A 20,220-nucleotide genomic window follows, 5' to 3' on the forward strand; every position below is an offset into this window, starting at 1 on the left:
GTTCTTCAGTTACACAGCTTCAACACTACCATTATTCATTTCTCATCTTTTTTCTCAAAAAAGAAAAGAAAAAAAAAAAAATCATTTCAAACCTCTTTCAATATTTCTCTCTCTCTTTTTTTTTTTTTTTTTTTTTGTCGTAACAGATTTCTCTGTGTGAAATTCGGGCTGCTCTCCCAAAGGAGAGCGCGTCGCTACACTACAGCGCCCCCCCACCCCCCGACCCCCCCTTTTTTTCTTTTTTTTAAAATAATCTTTACCTGCATGCAGTTTTATTTGTTTTCCTATCAAAGTGGATTTTTCTACAGAATTTTGCCAGGAACAACCTTTTTGTTGCTGTCAGTTCTTTTATGTGTGCAAAGTGCATGCTGCATATGGGACCTTGGTTTATTGTCTCATCCGAATGACTAGCATCCAGACCACCACTCAAGGTCTAGTGGAGGGGAAGAAAATATCAATGGCTGATCCGTGATTTGATCCAGCACGCTCAGATTCTCTTGCTTCCTAGGTGGACACGTTACCTCTAGGCCATCACTCCACTTCAAGTGATACTGTCCAATAAGTATGATAACTCATGTCATCTTTTGTTTATCAGTGAGGAGTGACTTGCTGGTTAGCATACTGTCTCTCTAATTTGAAGGTGTAGTGGTCAAATCCAGGCCATTCCTGTCCCCAAAGAGATTTTTCCACACTCCCAAGCCAGCACAGCATAATACACACACAGTTGCTGGTTCCTGAACTGTGTTCTTGCATATGCAGAATACAAACTTTTACATTTGTTGTGAATACGTTTCATGTTGTACTGTGATCATATAGCCCAGCAGACCACAGAGAACATATCTGGGCATGTGAAAATGAAAATGATCCCAAAATCAAACTCCAAGTCCCCAGAAAATGGCAGAAATTTCTCACACTCATAATCAACACTATATAGTATATGTAGAGCTGTTAGTGCCTGAACCCTCTTCAAGTGCATACAAAGATAATAAGGTATGTTAAAGATCCCCAAATTCAAATCAATATTGACAGATTAAGGAGCATAAAACAGACCAAATATGTACAGCTCCCAAAAACAGAATGCTTAGAACAGTAGAACTAGTCTACTTAAAAAAACAACAAAAACAACAACAAAAAACTACATACAAAAGCAAACTCTTTATACAAGTTAACATGGGCATTTCAGACCACAAAAGTGCAAAACCAGAAGTGAACCATGAATAATGTTCTGCTGGTCACATAAATCATCATGTGAAGAGAAAACACTGATGGTATTGTAGCTATACAAACTTTCTAAGAATTGACAGTATGAACACTACCAGCCTTGTTGCACAGCCTTCATCAAGTGTTTGGATATAAGAACTGTTCAGGAATAGTATTAATTACTCTAGTCTGATTCAGTGCTGCACTGACAATGTGCCCTTACATTTTGCAAAATACTAGCCTTCAAGTACCAAACTTGCTGCAGTTTGTAAATGAAATACTTATTTCCTGAAACCCAAATATTAAAAACTAACACGTCAAATATGCCACTTTATGTGATCAAGCAAAAACTGTTCAACTTACAAATTGCGTTCACCTGCACTGCCAATTCTGTCAGTTTTTGCATGTTTCGTGTATGATCAACACACATGCACACACACACACACTGTAAACACATGCACACACAAAGGACACATGCAAATACACATAATTTCTAAACACAATGATAACAACAAAGGGAAAAAAGCATGTTAACATGAATAAATAAATTCATGGATGTGTTTGTACATGTATGCACACACACACACACACACACCAACACTCACACATGTATTCATGTGCAAAGGTTCTGTGCAGAAAGCCACCAAAACAAAATAAATTTCATCCATCACAGCATATTAAATCTTATGATTAATCATTATGGCACTTTCAAGACAAATGCATTGATTCAAACATATCTTACAAAACATATCTTACAAACCTGCTGAATAATTCTTAAAATAATCATTCTAATTGATGATCACACATACAATAAAATCATTTTGAAAATACACTGACAAATTAGTCAAGTTCAATGCAAATATCTTAATATGTAAGTATACAAATGCTAGTCCAATCTTGTTTTTATGTCTAAATCAGTGAATATATATAAAAAAAGAAAAGAAAAAAGTATTGTTGCCATGTAACACATGAAGCAGAATTATACAATGTCATCAGCGCTTGTTCTCAAACTCCAATCACCTAAGACTCAGTAACAGCATAGCATACATTGATACAAGCAGACCTGTAAGTAATAGCTGTGGCTGACACTGTCCAGGACCACAAGGTCCAATGCTGATCACCAGTATGTTTTAGTTTTGACCAATGTTGGTTTTTCTGGGCATGCTCCAGCGATTCACTTCATTCTGCACGAACTGACACAGACAGACAGACAGACATACTGTTGATACAAAGTTAAACTCACACAGGTGTGTCAGTGACATACTGCACCCCATGCATTTTATCATTTATGTCATTATGTAAACCACAACCTTGTGCTGCTTAAGAACAGTTCGAGTATTCTATCAGATGACAAAAAGAAAAAAAGAAAAAGAGAGACATACTCCAAAAGCCGTTGTTGACTTTAAACTTTAAGGGAAAAAAATGAGGAAGAACAGCACTGGAGAAAGAAAATCTCATAGTTATATACCAAGACTCTAGATACAGTGTGTCTCTAAACTAAAATGTTCAACACTAAAAAAAAAAAGGGGGGGGGGGGGGGAGGGTTCAAGGATTCAAGCCCCAGCCTGTAAAAAGTTTCACAGACCACTCTTAATTTCAGCATTCAGATCACTTGAAAAGTTCACTTGTCTGGAGATGGTTCCACCCAAATAAGTCACTGAGTTGGGCACCCTGTGTGCTGGTGTGACACATGACTAACTACTTGCTATGGCCAAAGGGCAAGATGGTGTGCGCTGGGAGTTTTACCCTTTTGCCAAATTCACAATGCAGCTTTGCTAAAAACAAATTACTTTTTTGGTGGTGAAATGTTGCATGTCTGACTTGTTTCGTTTTACTCTGTAAAAAAACCCCAAAAAACAAACAAACAAAAAAACACAAACCAGAGAGAAAGGAAAAAAAATAGAAAAACACAAAACACCTAAAACAACCAAGAGTGGTGACTCCACTCTGTAAACTAGCACAAGATATGTTATCCAACAACAATGCGCTTAAAGTTTACCTCCAATTCTTATTCAACGCTTACGGTGACCTAAAAATGCTATGCTTACTCACTGATTAGCAGCAGTGGGGCAAGGAATGTTGTGGTTGATGTAGGTGTTGTAGTTATACTGGTAGTTGTATTGCTCCTCAGTTGGCTGCGGTGGGCCAACACCGGGAGGCACGGCAAAACTAGGGGTGGCGCCAAACCTGGATGCAGCAGCAAAACTTGGAAGCACACCCAAACTTGGGGAAGTGCCGAGGTTTGGTGGGATAAAATTGGCCGGTCTTAGCTCCACCAGATCTGCTTCAGAAAGTTCATGGACTCTGGTGGTGGGAACAGCGAATTTGGTGTGATCCTCTCTCTCCATGACTGTGCCAGGATAAACAGTTGCGTTGGCTGTTGCTGAGGAGGGCAGCTCATACATGGCATCGTTTTTTCTCCACTCTCTTCTCTTGTTCGTTCTCTTTATTCCCTTCCTAGGACCTGCCCTGGGGATCAGGCCGCTGTGATATTTGGCATGCAAGGCCATGTGCTTCTGAAGCGAGTCTCTTCGACCCAGAGACTTTCCACACTCTTCACACAGCCATGCACGCTTGGGTCGCTCTGTGTGGCTCCTCTTAATGTGGCTCTCCAGAAGGTGCTGGGTGCTGAATGCTGCCCCACACTTCTCGCACACAAACGTTTTAGGGCCGTCATGCCGGGACATGTGCAGTTTCAAGTGTCGCAAATCCACAAACCCCTTTCCACACACCGTGCAAAGATTTGGCGCGACAATGCTGTGACCTTTCATGTGCACATTCAGAAAGATTTGTTGCTTAAAGTGCATGCCACACACATTGCAAGTGAATCTTGTGTTGTCTTGTTCCCCACCTTCTGCCCTGTGTCCGTGATGTGAAATCCGATGCTGACGGACAGAAGCATGCCAGCGAAAAGTCTTTCCACATTCTGGGCAAGAATATGGCTGACAGTCATCATGCTTCCGCTGGTGTGATCGAAGGACTGACTTGAGCAAGAAAGCCATGTTACAATGATTACAGTGGAAAGGCCTCCTCCCTCTATGCCGCAGTCGGTGCACATGCAGGGTCTCCTGACAAGAGAAGCCCTTGGAACAGTGCCCACACCTGGCTGGACGCTTGTTCAGTGCTTCACTCAGTGTCACACCGGGATGCTCGGAGGAGATGTGGGGGCGCATGTCCAGCATGGTGAAGGACTTCTTGCAAAAACTGCATGTGTGATGCTGAGTCATCTGCCCCTGCACTGGTCTGTTTGGCTGAAACGGACGCCATCGGCGGTGCCTCGTCCAGATGCTGGCTCCACTGACCTCCTTGCCCACAAGGGCATACTTGAACTGCTTCACCTGCCGGTGAACAGTGCGAAGGTGCTGGCAAAGATGGTACCCACTGGAGAAATCCCACTCACACTCCTTACATTTGTAAGATTTTGGTAAACCATGCACTCTGCTGACATGCAAGGTTAAGCAACGCTTTACAAAAAATGCTGCATCACACAAGGTGCATCTGAACTTGGAGTTTGTTTTGTGTCGCTCCATGTGCTGCTTCAGGGAGCCTTTACCAGAAAAACACCCCTCGCAATGCCTACATCTGAATGGTTTCCCTCCTGCATGGTGACGCATGTGGATCATGTAGAGGTTACGCTTGAAAAAGGCTTTGCCGCACTCCCCACAGGAAAAATGACCGACCTGAAGATTCTTGGTCTTCCCGCAAAAGAATCGCTGGTGACCATCCAAGCTCAGTAAGCTGTCAAACACTTTGTGGCAGTTTTTGCATTTGTGGGTTATGCGTTCTCCTTTCAGTCCATCATCCCCTGGTCTGACTACGCCACATTTCTCTTGGTGTTTGCTGAACCCTTTTTCAGTCACAAAGCCTTTGTGACAGCTAGCGCACTGGAACTCCACACGTTCCGCCAAGTCCTTCCCGCAGATTTTCTCATGGCGCCGTCGAGCGGTGGAATAAGTGAAAGGCTTGCCACATTTTTCGCACTCAAAGGGCTTGGCATCCGAGTGCTTGGAGCGGATGTGATCCCGCAGATGGCTGGACACTTTGTAGGAGGCTGCACACTGATCACAATGGTAGGGGCGGTCACCAGTGTGGACTCGCATGTGACAGGTCAAGCTGTCTGCTCGAGAGAAGGTCTTCAAACACAGTGGACATGTCCTATTATTTAGCCTGCCTTCTGCCTTCACCTTGTTCTCTGTTACGCTTTTCTTTTTCCTTTTTCTACGAACTGTGACTTTCCTAGATTTCTGCACTGCTGTGACATTTTCTGAAGACTCTGCCATGATTTTTTCCGTCTTGATTGTGAGTTTGATTTTGGAAGAATGCAAGTCCACAAGTGTGTCATCGGAATCATCCTGAAATGATGTTGTAATGGTCCGTCTTCTTACAGTCACTTCTGGTTTCCTCCCTCGTTTCCGGCTTTTCACAGACACCCGGGGTGGAGATGGGGGTTCATACTCTGATGTTGAGCTTTCATATTGCAGCGCCTCTGTATGGGAGGTCTTTGGTGCAGATTTGCCGGTGAGTGTGTATGGATACCTGCCCTCTTTCTGCTGCTGCTCAGTGTTGGAGGACATACTGATATATCGATTGTCCTTATGCTCAGCCTGAGATGTTGAGTGCTGAAGCTTTCCCCCCAGGTCTGAACCTCCATCACTGTCAATGGAGCCAGAGTAGAGACTTGACTGCTGAGGAAACTGGCTGATACTGGTGTTATTTTGGGAGGGAGTGTAACTGCAGCTGGTGGTTGAAGCTGAGGAAGTGAATTTAGTCGGGAAGACAGCTTGCCCTTGGCAAGGGAGAAAGGTGCTTGCTGCGTTTTGTGATGAGTTCATGTTGTATGTTGTTTGCTGCTGCACAGGCCTCTCATTTGTGTTGATGTTCACCACTGGAGGAGACTGTGCAGAACTGGCGCCATTCATTGATGATAAAGCTGCCGTGCTCTGTGTGTACCTCACGTCTGTCATGTTCCAAGACGTGTCCATCTGACATGGATTGCGTCTGGAAGACTGGTTGCTGGACTCACTCTGAACAGACACCACCTTCTCCTGGCTTCCCACGGCCACAAACTGACTGTCCATCAGCTTCTCCAGAGCATCCTCTTCCTTGGGCAGGGGTAAAGCCTGGGTGTCCTGGTAACAGTCACACTGCCTGTTGTCAGTGACAGGGGCATCAGAGCTCTGGGCCTGTCCCTCAAATGGTGCCATGTTGCTTTCTCTCTTGGACTCTGTGATATTGGCATGGTTCCACTGAGCATTTGGGACTGTGAAGTCACGAGACATGGTAGCATCAAAGGGCTGGCCCACAGACCCTTCAACAGCCTGTTTGGGCTCTTCCTGGGCAAAACTAGGTCTCTGGGATAAAGTATCATGAGCTCGTGAATGAGCGGGTGGAGGTGCACTCAGCTGACCGTAGCTGGACAGGTGAGACAGGGAGGAGGCGTAGGAAGTGTAGTTTTCTGGTGCAAAAGAAGAGCTCAAATGGCTAAAAGGGTACAGCGGTGGGTTGCGACTTATGTAACTAGCCCCTGTACTGAAGGCAACATGAGACGGCAGGGGGCTGGTGTAGTGTGCTCCTGACCGCTCCACCGCAGAACTCTCAAAGTTACTTTTCACTGCACTGCTCACATGCTCAGCAGAGTGTGAGTAATTCTCAAGAAGTCTGTTGTAGGGATGGGAGGACAGCAGAGGACTTGGCGTGTGACTGGAGCCAAAAACAAACTTTCTCTCTAGCGGGTGTTCCATGCTAAAATCCTCCCCTGAGGAGCCAAGGTGGCTGCGATAATTAGGGACCAAGTTGGGGTTGTTGGGGAGTGAAGCCATGGACAGACCCCGGCTGAACAAAGTGTTCTCCAGAACAGACCTGCCATACACCGTGCCCCCACTACTGTCTGGACATGTCAACCCCAAATAGCCCCCGTCTTTGCTGCTGTGGTACGGGGCCATGGACAAGGGAGGAGGAGGGGGGTGTGGTGGCTGTTCACCATTGTAACCCAAATCAGCAGAGCCCCTGTAACCTGCAGCCAGTGAACCTCTGCTATAGAGGGCGGTGTCTCTGTCCAGAGAACTGTCCATGGCTGAGGAGTAGGTTCTCTCAGGGCTAAGCACAGGGTGACGGCTGAGGGAACCAGTGCTGAAGGGAGACTTGCTCAGCGGAGGCACACTGGCCAGCATGCGTGAAGGCAGGGCCTCCAGGTCCAGGCGCCCACTAGGGGACTGTGACTGCCATCCCGACAGAGCGTAGTAGTCAGCACTGGGGTTCCTCGCTGGGGGTCGTAGGCTGCCCAGAGGGCTATCCACTTCTTCTCCTCCCTTTTCTCTTATCATCCTGACAGTCTGGAACACAGCACACATACAAACACATGATAAGCCCATTATGAGCTTGTGAAAACAAATGCAGGTCTTGAATTAAAGCATGTTACATGCACACTTAACACAAACAAACATATACCTCAAGTTTCGAGATTTGATGTGCAGTCCTTCTAGGGAACAGTTATCAAAACAGAAAAAAAACACCTAAAAATTATCCCCCTGTCCAGCTCCACCCTCAAGAAAAGAAGAAGCTTATTTCAATACTTACAAAACATCATGAAATCTAATGTTGTAATAAAGTCTTTCAGTTACTTTTTACCTGCAAAACCTGTAACATACCATAGCAAGATTCAATAATTTTGCTGAATCTCAAGAAAGTATATATTGTAAATGAAGCAATGACAAAAAGTATCAAATAAGAACACAGACCTTGGGAATAGGCATTTATCATTTTATAAGGCAGCATTTCTTCTTAATTGTATATCATAGCTTGTTCTGTAAAATGCAGACAAAAAATCCATGACATATTTTATCTACCTGCCTGTCTGGATATGAAGCCTTTTTAAAATGTCTCAACCAAATCCTGTTGAAAACAACATGATTCTCTCTTGATAGTAATCAAAGTATTAGTGGGGAGATTGATGACAAAATCTATTAGGTGAAGCATAATTCCTTGATATCATATCATAGGTTTTGTTCATCACAAAGTGCCTATTGCAGTCTTTGCCATTCAGTTCATCTACATTACTTACAGTTTAAATTACAAAGTTGCATTACATGATACAAATAATATCAATATTAAACAAGAAACAAGTACTTTTGAATGAAACTGAAAAAAAAGTTATCTACCTTTTTGTTCCCACAACAGCATCATATGCATTTGGATGCAATATTCTTACTGAATTTAAGTGGGCAATACTGGATGTTCGCGGACTGCGGGCTTTACTTCTACTGTTCTAGTTTACTGGTGCACCAATGACCAATCAATTTTATCCACAGCGTCTGCAGTTGTTCAGTCAGCCTAACTTATTTGATAAGATTTCATTGTGTAATCACCTTAAAAACTTCCTTTCATGCTGATGATACTTTTGATAGCTTTATATCTGTTTTAATCATATTGGTCACTCTATAAAACAATGTCATGAACACTATTTCTTCAGAGTGGTGATTTACTGGTATGTGTAACTGTAAATCGTCACATATCTTTACTCTCCATACGCTAATTCATGATGTAATTCCGTTGCCTGGTGTCAACACACACACACACACACCAACTACAAGTACAAAGCAGACGACTATTAAAAGTTCAAACTATGTCAGTAAGTGAATTCTACATCACGTTTCATATAACAGCCGTTTTGACTTCTCAGTTCCTGCTACAGAACTTCGTCTGTATTCCAAAATAAAAGCCTGCATCCGTTGATACAAACATTTTCGTAAGTCATCGTTTCAGCTAGCTGCTAAGGCGACTGAAACAAGTCCTTTCTGCTCACCTGCAAAAACGACGATTTCTGATCAACGACATAAGAAAAATGACCGAAAAAAAATCACTTGCTTCTGCTCATGGTTGAATAGTACGCAACTATGGTTGGTGCAGCCGAAATCTAAGCCGAGGCATTTTGGTATTCTTCAGATTTGAAGACTTAGTTTTGTATAATTGTATTTTAGAGCAGCACCAAGAATAAATTCGATTTTTCTTTGTGTGTCAACGGTTCAACAGGCACGCCCCAGTTACAATTAATAAATCGATAAACACACCACGAAATGATAGGTTTGTTTCGACAGGAGCGAGGATATAAAGAGATGCACAATTACATTGTTTGAAGAACAAAAGGCAAACTGTGTGTGAACCATGATGGTTTTCGAGGTGCATCGATCAATGGAAGCGTCAAAAACTTGCTTTGTTTTGTTTTGTTTTGTTTATTTTATTTAAAAAAAATCAGCTAATTAGGAAAAAAATATTTAAAAGAATTCTTAATTAAGACTGAGGTTTGCAAAGAAATGGCAAAACATTGATCAATACAAATCAAGTTCGACAGTGAGCGACAGACAGGTATACGTACATCGTAGCCAACTGCACGGGTTGCTTTGGTTAGTGTTCGCATGTGTTGTGTAAACTTGTTGGCACCAGTTCGATACAGTTTTATTTATGTATAAATCTAAATTACTACATATAACCTTTCGCTGTTTGTCGACAAACCGGTATCGTGCTCATAGAGAAATCATCAGCATTTTCAAAGTGATACAACATAACTGACTCAAAGTGCACATGTGTGTGAACCATGCATAAAACCCATTGTGCGACGCACGTTTGTGTTGGATTACATGTGTGCGCACAAGTGAAGGAGAGGGGGTGAGAGGTTGTACACCGTACACACACACTGACTGGCACACACACACACTCAGTGTGCCACACTGCACACCGGCCCACTGTCACACACACACACACACACACACACACACACACACACACACACATGGTAGAAAAAGTCCAATGGTCAAAATTTCAGTTTGAGGAAAAACACACCGGAAACTCGGAGTTACATAAGAACATACAGAAAATGTATGGTTTCATGGGAAAACATTACCATAATGATTTTCATAAGAGGCAAATCATTTCTCTAATCTGCAGATGGAAAATGAATTGTTTTAGGACAAAATATGTCAGTAATGTTTCTTGCATCTGTGGTGCTCACATAACAGCCGATCGTAATTATACCAACTTGCGATATGTTAAAGTCTCAAATCCCTGAACTGAAATCATCTTCAGTGTTGACGATCTTCAGCAGTCCATTGCTCATGTATGACTTTTTCAACTCCTTGTTAAACAGTCCAGTTGGTTCGCTGTTATAGTTGTTAGTTTCTCATTAGCAATATGTTATATTGTTATGTGTTTTTTTGTGTGTGTTTTTTGTTGTTGTTGTTGTTTTTAACAAAACTTAAATCAATCATTTTCTATATGTAACACACACACACACACACACACACACACACATGTTTTTTGCCAGACTTCACCAAAAGTTCTTTTGAATGTGTTATCAAGTTAACAATTCCAATATGTTATTTGCTGTTGCAGAAGGTTTGCTGCGTAGTCCAATAGGACATTTGTTATAGTTGTTTGATGTTGGCGTTTATAACGTTTCCATTTTCCCTAGCGTTGTCTCTCCCTATTCACCCTCCACACATACACACACTTTTACCCCCCACCCCCCTCCCACAACCCCTACCCCCACGGTTTTGTTTTTTTTCCCGTCTAATATCACAGTCAGTCAAGTGGAAAGACGTTAAACTGAAGACGAACGAATACACACACAGACACACACACTTTCACTTACTCGCATGCGTGTACACAGTAATCCCCCCCCCCCCTCGCCCTCCCCCGCCTCCCACTTGACTGATTTTTTTCCTTTCCTCGTCTAATATCACTTACAGTGAAGAGACGTTAAACTGTGACTAAAGAACGAACACACACACACACACACACACACACACACACACACACACACACAGATTCGACGGATAGACAGGCTGCCGGACACTGCATGAAGCAGGCAGGCACTGACGGACACTCAGTGGCAGACACTGAGACAGAAAATAGAAATTAGTTCCAACAGAGAGGCAAACATTTTCCTAACTCGAAAAAAAAGATTTATCAGCTCGTGAGACTGAAAAACAAAGCAAAGCAAAGCAAAACAAAACAAGATAAAACAGCCGAAAACAATCCGTATTGATCACTGAGTTTTACATACGCCGGCCGGGTATAGTATTGCGGCCGGACTGAGCAAAATGTGTTCAGTTGTTCATGAGAAAACATAGGGATGGATTCTGATGATGACAAAAATGCCTTGAATTAATATGTGCACGACGCGATATATCTGCAGGAGGTTAGCCTTTGAGGGTCACGAAATCGACCGAGATTATTTATTCACTGTATTTCTTCAAAGTACAACTCCCGCGTGGAAGGGGAGAGAACAAGTACAGTGCAGTGGGAAATAAACCACAAACACATACCGATGGGTATTGTCTCCCTTGAACCGTGGTATGGAGGGGTAGGGGGGGGCTGGGTTGGGGAGGAGAGGGGGGAACGGAAGGGGAGGTGAGGGGTGGGAGGGAGGGGGGGGGCAGGGGGGGGGGAGAGGGGGGAACGGGAGGGGAGGGGGGGGGGGGGGGGGGGGGGGGAAGATCGCGTAACTGAAATAAACAGGAACCGAAAATATTTATTCACATCGTGCACTTTCACACACACACACACACACACACGAACGCTACCGCGGTGCGGGCGCGCACACACACTTGACGCCACCACCACTATCACCACCACTACCACCACAGCACCAACAGCACTAAAGTAATCCAGTTAATTCTTAGTTAATTTTTGGACGAGGCGCGACATGAGGTGGGGAGGGGGTGGGTGCCGGGGGGTGATAATCTGTCCAGGAGGACAAATCTGAATTCAAACTGGAACCGGCGGAGGAGTGGGGTGGGGTTGGGAGTCGGAGTGAGGGAGACTGATCGAATGTGTAACAATTTAACACGGTGGAGATTTTTTCGATCTCCCAGGTCAGCATATGTGTAGACCTGCTAGTGCCTGAAACCCCTTTCTTGTATACACGCACGCGGAAGATCAAATTTGCACGTTAAAAATCCTGTAAATCATGTCAGCGTTCGGTCGGGCTATGGAAACAAGAAATAATTTTTATATGGTATTTTAAGTATCCCTTGACAATAGTAAAATCTGTGTTCTTACACTGCTCAGTTGATCTTTCTGCTGCTTTTGATACCATTGACCATGCTATCTTGCTAAACAGACTTAGATACTCTTTTGGCATCTCTGGCTCCGCACTGTCATGGTTTCATACCTTACAAACAGAACAGAAGCAGTCACGGTAAATGGCCATCAATCTTTTCCATCAACACCTATATATGGCGTTCCACAAGGATCTGTGCTAGGACCAGTTCTGTTTATTCTCTATACTCAACCACTTTTCGATGTTGTCAAAAAACATTCTGTAAATCATCATGCCTTTGCTGACGATAACCAGCTCCGCGTACAAAGAAACGACTTTTTCCGATATTGACTCCTCCATTGGGGAACTTCAACGGTGTATTGCTGACGTTAAGGCTTGGATGAATCAAAACAAACTACAGTTTAATGATTGTAAAACTGAAGCTATTATTATTTCTTCAAGCAGACTGTCTATAAACAACTCCTTGCCTTCCTCTATTAAAATTGGAGATCCAGATGTAGACTTTGTATCATCAGTGAAAAATTTGGGTGTGACGTTTGATTCAAACCTCACAATGAAGAAACACGTAAACAATCTCTGCAAGGCTGCATACTTTCAAATTCGAAAGATCAGTTCCATCTGACATCTCCTCACTACTCAAGCAACACAAACTCTGGTGTGCTCTCTTGTCTTGTCCAGACTAGATTACTGCAACTCATTCCTCATTGGTTGTCCTAGATAGTTTATACAAAAACTCCAGAAAGTTCAAAACGCAGGAGCAAGATTAATCTTTAGAACCAAAAAGACTGACAATATCACTCATCTTCTGCGTTCTCTCCATTGGTTACCAATTTCTGCCCGCATTCAGTACAAAGTTGCAATTCTCACCTTCAACTCCATTTTGGGTGCTGCTCCTCAGTATCTGAGAGGATTGATTCAAACCTACACACCCCGTCGACAACTCAGATCATCTTCCAATTTACGGCGGCTACTTGCTCCTCGTGTTAAAACCCGATCCTTCGGTGATTCTTCCTTTTCTTATTCAGCTCCATATGTCTGGAACAGTTTACCTGACGATCTTCGCCACTCTCTTTCATTTCAATCTTTCAAAACTGGTCTGAAAACACATCTTTTTGAAAACGCCTATCCATAGACCTTCCATTCCTTTTCAGTTATAAGCCATGCAAACTATCTCTCTCTTTCGTCGTGTGTGTGTGTGTGTGTGTGTAATTATGTAATACGCGTAGTCTCTGAATCTGTTTTATATTATTGTGCGCTGAATCATTATCATGTTTTTCTTCTTCTTTCTTTTGTGAGTTATTGCGCGCGCGCGCGTGCGTGTGTGTGTGTCTGTGTGTGTTTCATCTGTCCGGCCTGAGTGTGTGCCTGAAATCTGACTGAATGACACAGGAAACGAATGATGACCGCTCATTGGCAGCCGTCAGTCGGCTCCAGTAAGCAGGCAGGCAGCCTGTTGTGCAAAAATGACCCTGAGTTTGTAAAGCTTTTAGAGCTTGGTCTCCGACCGAGGGTAGGCGCTGTGTAAGTATTTCATTCATTCATTCATTCATTCAGATTCTCAGGTGGAAATGCGATGGGGAAGAAGAGGGCGAAAGGACTTTCACCACAGGTCGTTAAACAAGACTCAGTCAATCATTGTCGTGTGCGTGCCAGTGTGTCTGCGTTCATGCGCAGTGCGTACGTGCTCTGTGTGTGTGTGTGTGTGTGTGTGTGTGTGTGTTAGAAATTAAAACGCACACACACACACCATAAAACCCGATCAACCTTGGTGTTTAACAAACTGTACGTTTCTGGCCGACAAGATAATGTTATCTCCACTCGTCAGTGTGTGCGTTCGTGTTATGTGATATGCGGATATGATGTATATATGTGCGTGTGTGTGTGTGTGTGTGTGTGTGTGTGTGTGTGTGTGTGTGTGCGCGCGCGCGTGTGTGTTGTGCGGCGTGTCTGTATGTGTATATGTGTGTGTTTGTGCGCGTGCGTGCATGCCCGTGTGTGTGTGTGTGTTGTGTGTGTGTGTGTGTGTGTGTGTGTGTTCAGAACCCCTGGCCCACTTCAGGTTCAGTTCTCGGTCCTACCCGGTTTTCCCAGTTAACAATATCATGTTTGTGGTCCGCCGTCCTCCCGTTCACTGTACACAGCCCACAGTCGTCACGTGCACGCTTGTATTGCTTCCAGTGCGGCTTCTTTGTGACGTCTGTTTGAACAATGGCGTCGCTTGTTAGTTCGAGGTGTTTGTACAGGGTTTGTCGATTAATTATATAAACGAAGCGCGGAAACTGTTGTTTTGTTGTCTTATGTCAAAGTGACCCTCTTTGTGTGTGTGTGTGTGTGTGGAAGGGAGTGTTACCGGGGGGAGTGGAGTTGGGGCGTGGGGGTGGAGGTAGGGGGGGGGGGGCTGCGCTGATGAACTCTATTAAAGTCGTAATCAGTAGTGGAGAAAATAGTATGTTTGGGATGAAGTTCTCTGCTGGGCACCAAACAATGTAGGCTAATTCTGGTTCCTTTTTGACGCCGTGGGAGAAAAGTGCGCTTGTTTCTTTGTCCCGACATGTTATTGTCAGTTTTCTAGACAGAAGCAGCAGCAGCAGCAGAAGAAGAAAACGACAACAAAAATAACGGTAATAACGACTGACGACAACGATGGCGACTGATGATGACGAGAAATAAACATCTTTAATAATTCAGTTATGAACTCTGGTTAAAATATTTGATGAAAGCCAACTGTTTATAAACCAATGTATGTATCAATATCTGTTGTATGTTTGTTTGATAGTTTTTTGCTGTGCCATTCCCTGAATGGGCAAGTTTATTTAAATTATTAAAAAAATTAAAAAAATCACCGGCTGGGTCTAAATCAAGCTGTGTGAAACAGACAGATAGATACATACATACATAGATAGAAACCAGTCTGCATATGACTTGATTGTCTCCCATTTTATGGCCGGGATCCGGCTGTTTATGTGAATCAAATCATGGTCATAATCAATAATGAAATAAAAAAGACAACAGCAACAACAACAACAACAAAAAAAGAAAAGAAAAAAAAAAAGAGAAGTTTTGAAAAGACTGGGTGAAAAGAAGAAGAAGAAGAAGACAACAGCAACAACAACAAATGCAACAATAACAACACATGCAATGATAACAACGACGACAACGATTCGACTGATGCTGACGAGAAATAGCTATCTTTTATTTGTGAACTCCGGTTAAAATATTCAATGAAAAGCAACCGTTTTAAAATCAGTGTATCAATATCCGTTGTTTGTTAGCTTTTTGCTGTGCCAATCCCTGAATGGTCAAGTTTATTAATCTGTATTCAAAAAGAACATCGACCAGGTCTATCTTCTGTCAGTGAAATAGATAGATAGATAGATAAAAACCAGTCTGCTTATGACTTCCATACAGATGGATTCTTCCAATTTATGGGATCTGTTTATGCAAATCGAATCATGGTCATATTCAATCAAATCTTTTCAAAAGACTGAAGATGAGAAAAAGAAGAGGAGGAGGAGAAGAACACAAGAAGATCTTGCTGTATTGTATTGTCACCAGGGTATTGTATTGTATTGTATTGTTTTGTATTGTTTTGTTTTGTTTTGCATCATATCGTCTCGTATCGTATCGTGTCGTGTCGTGTCGTTTGTCACTGATGTGTGGTGTGTCGGCGAGTCAGTCATATCACTGTGACATTCGTTTCGTGTCCGTCGTGACGTGTCGTGTCCGTCGTGACGTGTAGTACAGTATTGTGTTAGTCTTGTCACGTCTCGGGCTGTGACTCAAATAGAAACGACCGGATGAATTCAACTGACAATTAACCGAGTTTTGTCGCTTTTGAAAGATTACATCTGATTTTATCCGTGTCACCTTTGTCACACCTTCACAAACTCTGCTCAGCGTAGAGAAGCAAATCCGAGTCGGTCTTTCTGTTATTATGTTATCTCGGTGATCAAACCACTGTTGCCAAGGTGACGAAACTGATGAAAATGATCGTGTGTGTGGAGGGAGAGGGGTGTGTGGGGTGGGGGCCGGTGGGGGGTGAGGGGTTGGGGGGGGGGGGGTGGAGAGAGGGTGTGGAGGAAGAGTTGCGGAAAGCGAATGTTAATTAAAAACGATAATCACACTTTCTAATGTGCAAAGCCACAAAAACTAAAAATAACGACTCAAGTAATCGGATGAGGGCGAGGTTATGACGTCATCGCCAGTGCGCGCGGCGTTGTTTGAACAGAACGTATAAAGTGCACGTGCGCCTGTGTGGGTTTTTCTGTGGAGGCGAGGGACTGAGGGGTCAAAACTACCCCACCCTTTTCCAATCCACCCAACTATTCCACCTCCCCACCCCCACACCCCGCTTCCCCAACCCCCGTTTCACCCCACCCCCGCCCCACCCTCTGTTTCGTCGTTTTGGGCTGTTTTGTTGTTGTTGCTGCCGTCATTGTTGTTGTCGATGCTGCTGTCGTTGTTGTTGTTGTTGTTGTTGTTGTTGTTGTCGTCGTTGTTGTTGTCCTTGTTGTTGTTGTTGTCATCGTTGTTATTGTTGTTGCTGTTTTTCTGTGGCATATGCCAGCCCATCCGGTCATATCTCTACATCAACACAATAATTTTTGTAGCACAACACAGTACAGTACAGTACAGTACAGTACAGTACAGTACAGTACAGCATCACACACAAACACACACACACACACACACACACACACACACACACACACACACACACACACACACACGAATCGCAGTCACCAAGCAGCAGCAGCAGCGGCAGCCACACTGCATTATTCAAGAGTTTCCATGAAAACTACAGTCAATAAATCCCACCCTACTGCGAACTTAAACTTGAACACGAACTCGAACTGCGATTTTCAAAAGACGGGCCGAACCACTCACTTTATATAATTATAAGCCAGTAACTGTAAGTGGGTGAACTGGTCCCTTTCATTTCAGCTCATTTCCCTGGGCAGCCCCACTAGTGCACGGCAACAGATTCCAGTTTATTGAACTTGCCAGAACCTAGCAATCTGGCCCACCTCTCAGCCCACAAAAACCTCCATCCCAGATGCTGTCTTCTCTAACTATGGCGGGTTGAACAAAATGAATCGCGGATTAGGAAACCTGATTAGCGGGGACAGGGGTGTGGGGTGGGGGTGGAGGAAGGTGTGTGTGTGTGGGGGGGGGGGGGACGGGAGGGTGGGGAGGGCCTGGGGGGAGTGGAGGGGGCGGGGGCAGATTCAAGAGGGAGGTTGGTGGTGGGTGGTGAGGGACTGGTGGAAGGTGTGTGTGTGTGTAGTGGGGGTTAAGGTGGACGTAGATGCCTTTGTCCACTACAGAGGTCAATACACAATACACACAATACAATACACAAACTTTATTGTCTATACTTTGGTACAGAGATTTTCTTTTTGGCAGCAGCACATGTCCAACATAAGAAGAAAACAACAAACAAATAAAATGAATAAAATGAATAGAAAATAAAAAGATAAATTAAAAATTAAATGGCACCAAATGGAAATAGCTATATATAAATATACAGATTACTGAAGTTTACGTGCCTCTCCATTTCAGTCAGCCAAACCGCATTGCACATCTACCCACACACACACACACACACACACACACACACACCACACCATGCACACACACCATGCGCACACACACGCACACATACACTCTCTCTCATCCCCTCTCTCTCTCTGTCTCTCTCTTCACAAGAAATGCAGTTCAGTTCGTGCTTTCGTAGTAAACAAAGTGCATACACACATACACTCTAGCATACATTTTCTAGTCACATATCTGAATATCAGTTACTGCTGTTTAATTGCTGAATGGACGTTAAATAAAGTTGCATTTGGATCTGTTTGTTTTTAATTTTGGAACACAGAAACGTTATTAAACAGTATGAACAACTGATTGTATGGACTTTTGTGGCGGTAAAAAGGAATAAACACATTGGGTTGTTTCCATCCTGTCCTTATACTACGACAGACAGACAGACAGACAGACAGATAGATAGATAGATAGATAGATAGATGGATGGATGGATGGATGGATGGATGGATAGGCATATAGACAGATAAAAAGATAGAGAAAGAGAGATGGAGATCAGACAGAGACAGAGAAATATGACAGAGAGAGAGAGAGAGAGAGAGAGAGAGAGAGAGAGAGAGAGACAGACAGACAGACAGAAAGACAGATGGACAGACCGAGAGAGCCTGAAAGACAGAGACAGAGAGAGTAAGTGAGAAACCGACAGACAGAGACACAAACACAGACAGACAGACAGAGAAACCGACAGCCAGATGACAGAGAAAGTGAGAGTGAGAGAGGGAAAGAAAACACACACACACACACACACACACACACACACAAACCCAGAAGAAGAAGAAGCTTAGAGCCTATTACTTTTAAAGAGAACTTCACACAGGCGGTATTCCTTGGGACAAGCCCTTTCCTGGGTTCTCCTCTCCTTGGTGGAAGAGAGCAATTCATTATGTTCCCTGCACGAAGCTGCAAGCACTTTACTTCGCCGTCATCCGTGATGCACTCTTTTCACTTTTCATGCTCATTAATAGAAAAAAGGGGTACTGGTTCGAACAAACCTGTGGTGTGTGTGTGTGTGTGTGTGTGTGTGTGAAGGAATGGCAGCGTAATCGTGATTGTGCAGCAGCATGAGGAAACATTCCCCCCCCCCCACCACGCCATCTTTATCCGCTAACAATGGACACTTCCTTATCAAAATAAAAACAAAAACAAACAAACAAAAAAACAAAAAAAAACAACAACTAAAAACAAAAAACAAACAAAAAACCCCCAAAACATTTAGCATGTAACGCGACATGGTTACAATACAGAACGATGTGTTTTTCAGTTTTGTTTCAACAAAAGTGCTGAACAATTTTGAAACAAACAAGAACATACAAACAGAAACAAGAGAGGCAAGGCCTTCATGATTCACGAATGATACACACTTAATCCAACAAAGGAAACGTTAAAAAATCACAATGCAGATCATACGGCAAAAAGACTAATACTGATGTGACCTTGACCTTTGACCTCTAAATTTACGAAAACTTTGTTTTGACCATGTCGCCAAAACCATCCACAGTAGCCTGTTTCTTGAAAATTGGATGAACAACCCAAGTTCTGTCATTGTTTCTACATTTTCCCCATTTGCTGTCATGACCTTGAACTCTGACATCTGCCCTTGTTTCTTTACATGGGTATTGTTCTCACCATGACCAGTCATTCCACTAAATTTGATTAAGGTTATCTACAAAACCTTCCCGGTCAAACGTTTTTTAAAATGAACCATAGTCCATGCAGTATCCTTGACCTTTTCCCTGTGATTTTTAGTTTCCTTCTGGATCATGCTGTACCCAAAAGTCACAATACCAAGTTGGATAAAAATTGGATGAACGATCGATACTGCCTCTGAAAAACTCGTTCTATTTTGCTAAATGACGGCCTTCATATCTGTTCTCTCACCCTGCATACCATAATGATTATCATCATAAAGCAGATGAATTCACAAGATCTTATTCGAACCCACCATCCTGCCAAGTTTGCTTCCTATCCCACTGTGTAGAAGCTGATAAAACCCCAACGTTAAAGTTTACCACAAAATAGGTATTGGTTTTCAACTTTGTTTTATTATATATATATATATATATATATATATATACACATGTGTGTGTGTGTGTGTGTGTGTGTGTGTGCAATATATATATATATATATATATATATATATATATATATATATTACACACACACACACACACACACACACACACACACACACACACACACACACACACACATATATATACATATATATTGAAATTTTGTTATTATTTTTTAATTGTTATCATTATTTTTTTAAACTCACTCTGTTTACGCACTTGAGTCAAACACAACGCAGTACTTTTACTGTCATGTCATGACTACTGTTGGCTGATGCTTTTTTTTTT

General features: G+C 43.0%; 1 protein-coding gene across 1 annotated transcript; it reads right to left on the reverse strand.

Moving 5' to 3' along the window:
* Positions 1-241: 241 nt before the first annotated feature.
* Positions 242-9,099, reverse strand: LOC143286174 (uncharacterized). Its single transcript, XM_076593792.1, has 2 exons — positions 9,002-9,099; positions 242-7,532 (listed from the first exon to the last, which is right to left on the reverse strand). Exon 2 carries the CDS (start codon positions 7,521-7,523, stop codon positions 3,249-3,251), a length of 4,275 nt encoding a protein of 1,424 aa, XP_076449907.1. The 5' UTR covers positions 7,524-7,532; positions 9,002-9,099; the 3' UTR covers positions 242-3,248.
* Positions 9,100-20,220: the final 11,121 nt, after the last annotated feature.

This window comes from Babylonia areolata, chromosome 9 (assembly GCF_041734735.1).
Source record: "Babylonia areolata isolate BAREFJ2019XMU chromosome 9, ASM4173473v1, whole genome shotgun sequence".
Lineage (NCBI taxonomy): Eukaryota > Metazoa > Mollusca > Gastropoda > Neogastropoda > Buccinidae > Babylonia > Babylonia areolata.

Coding starts and splice junctions, on each gene's coding strand:
- LOC143286174 (XM_076593792.1), bottom strand. CDS start 7,523: ATGATAAGAGAAAAGGGAGGAGAAGAAGTGGATAGCCCTCTGGGCAGC.